General features: G+C 43.2%; 1 protein-coding gene across 1 annotated transcript; it reads left to right on the top strand.

Annotated features, from left to right (window-relative positions):
* Positions 1–223: 223 nt before the first annotated feature.
* On the top strand, positions 224–550 carry LOC104879408 (uncharacterized). Its single transcript, XM_010652143.1, has one exon. The coding sequence runs from the start codon at positions 224–226 to the stop codon at positions 548–550; it is 327 nt and encodes a 108-aa protein (XP_010650445.1).
* Positions 551–2,813: the final 2,263 nt, after the last annotated feature.

Below are 2,813 nucleotides of genomic sequence, written 5' to 3'. Positions count from 1 at the left end.
CGATGATTTCCTTGATGAGCAATTTGTCTCAGTGACCAATATTGCAGGATAGCGATTGTACTTTGATGGTGCCACCAATCAATCAGGGTTTGGTATCGGTATCCTATTGATATCACCTCAAGGTGATCATATTCCCATATCAGTCCGGTTGGCATTCTCTGATCATCATCGATTGACGAATAATATTGTTGAGTATGAGGCGTGCATCACAAGTCTAGAGACTATGCTAGACCTTGGAGTCAGACAGTTGGAGATCCACGGGGATTCCAACTTGGTTATTCAGCAGACTCAAGGTATTTGGAGGACTCGGGATGAGAAGTTGAAGCCATATCATGCTTATTTGGATTTATTGGCTGATAGGTTTAAGGAGTTGAGATATATACATCTGCCCAGGGTAGAAAATCAGTTTGTTGATATGTTAGCCACCTTGGCTTCTATGATTGAGATTATTGCGGGAGTGACTGTGCGACCATTGTTGATTGAAATTAGGTCCGCACCAGCTTATTGTTGTTTGATTGGGGATATTGAGGACCAAGATGAGTTGTCCTAGTATCATGACATTTATCAGTTCCTGTTATGTGGTGCTTACCCTAAGTCAGCCTCAACTAAGGATAGGAGAACTTTGAGGCAACTAGCCACTAGATTCGTGATTTGTGGAGAGTCCTTGTACAGACCATCACCCGAGGGCTTATTATTGTTATGTTTAGACCATGCCTCTGCAGATCGAGTAATGAGAGAGGTTCATGCAGGAGTTTGTGGCCCACACATGGGAGGACATATGTTGGCCTGAAAGATTATGAGGACATGTTATTTCTGGTTGACCATGGAGGCAGATTGTTGCCAGTTCGTTCAAAGGTGCCTAGAGTTCTAGATGCACGGTGATCTCATTCACGTGCCACCTTCGGAGTTGCATGCACTCACATCCCCTTGGCCATTTTCAGTGTGGGGTATTGATGTTATTGGAAAGATCTCGCCCAAGTCTTCCAACGGGCATGAGTACATCTAAGTTGTCGTTGATTATTTCACCAAGTGGGTGGAAACTGCTTCTTATGCTAGATTGACAACGACTAGGGTGGCCAAATTCATCAGGTCACATATTATCTGCCGATATGGGGTCCCCCACGAGCTGATTTTCGACAGAGGGGTGCATTTCAAGGGCGAGGTGGATACATTGATTCAAGAGTATGGCATTCAACATCACAAATCGTCTGCGTACAGGCCGTAGATTAATGGGGCAATTGAGGCCGCAAATAAAAATATCAAGAGGATTTTGAGAAAAATGGTCGAAACTTCTCAGGATTGGTCAGAGAAGCTCCCTTTTGCATTATGGGCTTACTGTACATATTTTCGTACTTCTACCGAGGCTACCCCATATTCTTTGGTGTATGGTATGGAGGCGGTGCTGCCTGTTGAGATTGAGATGAGATCCTTGAGAGTAGCATTAGAGCAACAGATATCTGAGACTAAGTGGGCACAGTCCCATTATGACCAACTTAACCTTTTAGATGAGAGGAGATTGAGGGCAGTAGATCATGTTCAAGCTTATCAGAGAAAGATGACCCATGCATTCAAAAAGAGGGTTAAGCCCAAGAAATTTCAGAAGGGTGACTTAGTCTTAAAAGTCCTTAGGGGAGTGATCAGTGACCCTAGAGGCAAGTTTAGACCGACTTGGAGCGGGCCTTATGTTATTCGAGATTTGACCCCAGAGGAAGCGGCTTGGCTGACTGACCTAGACGGAAATCAGTTTACAGAGCCAGTCAATGTGGATCAATTGAAGAAGTTTTATACGTGAGTTCATGGTCAAAGGATGGGTGGCCATCATTTTTTAGTAGCCATTTTCGTGAGTTCATGGTCAGAGAATGGGCGGCCATCATTTTTTAGTAGCCATTTTCCCTATTGCACACCCACACATTGGTATATCCTATTGCTAGCATGTTGAGTCTCATGCGGTTTGTTATGGCATATTCATTCACTTAGCCTTGCATACCTTTTCTCACCTGGGTTGGGGGCCTGCCCCTGTGTGCTTTGCATTTATTGATTGGATCTGTGAGTATCGTGAGCTTTGTGTCATTATTCATGTGTTCTTTCTTTGGTCATTCATGGTTTCTTCTTTCGTCCATTGTGCATTTTCATTTCGTCTACCTTTGAGTTATGCTTCTATCATCTCGACTCTATTCGCTTCTATTTTCTCTTTTGTGATGATGACACGCTCTTGTCTCGGAGCTACAAGTCAGGCTTGTCACACCCTTCATTCCACATGTAGGCTTTGATCCAAGATTTTTAGGTTGAGGAGGGACCATTTGGGATGAGAGGTTTAAGGTTCTTTTGGTTGGACTATGCTAGTGTGGCATTCAGGTAGCTTTGGTTGTTCGGCGCAAAAAAAAAAAAAAAAAAAAAGTACTTGTTTGGTATTTGTTGTTATACTTGGGATCATCAAAGGTCATTCGAGTTTGAGAGATTTATTATTCATCTAAGATTTGGGTGAGAGCATTGTACGATCCTTCTCCATGGATCTAGGTGACACATTGGGAGTGAGGTTTGGGTTTCTTTGGCACTCGGTCCCTTGGATCATTGTTTACATCACCTTTCCCATCTTATAGTGACTTGCTTCGATCTGGAGTTCTTGGGATGAGTTGTTCATCGTTGTCACACATTGCTACATTTCTATCCCAGTTTGTTCCTCCATTTTCTACTACATCCATTCATCATTTGTCTTATCCCCTTTCGTCTTCTTCTATCCTCATCGAACGTCGTCTCGCTTTATGAACGACGAGTTTGGTGCACATCACCTATTGTTTGACATTATTCATTTG

The sequence above is a fragment of the Vitis vinifera genome, chromosome 5 (genome assembly GCF_030704535.1).
Source record: "Vitis vinifera cultivar Pinot Noir 40024 chromosome 5, ASM3070453v1".
Lineage (NCBI taxonomy): Eukaryota > Viridiplantae > Streptophyta > Magnoliopsida > Vitales > Vitaceae > Vitis > Vitis vinifera.
The sequence above is the reverse complement of the archived record's forward strand: the minus strand, read 5'-3'. Positions and strand labels throughout refer to the sequence as shown.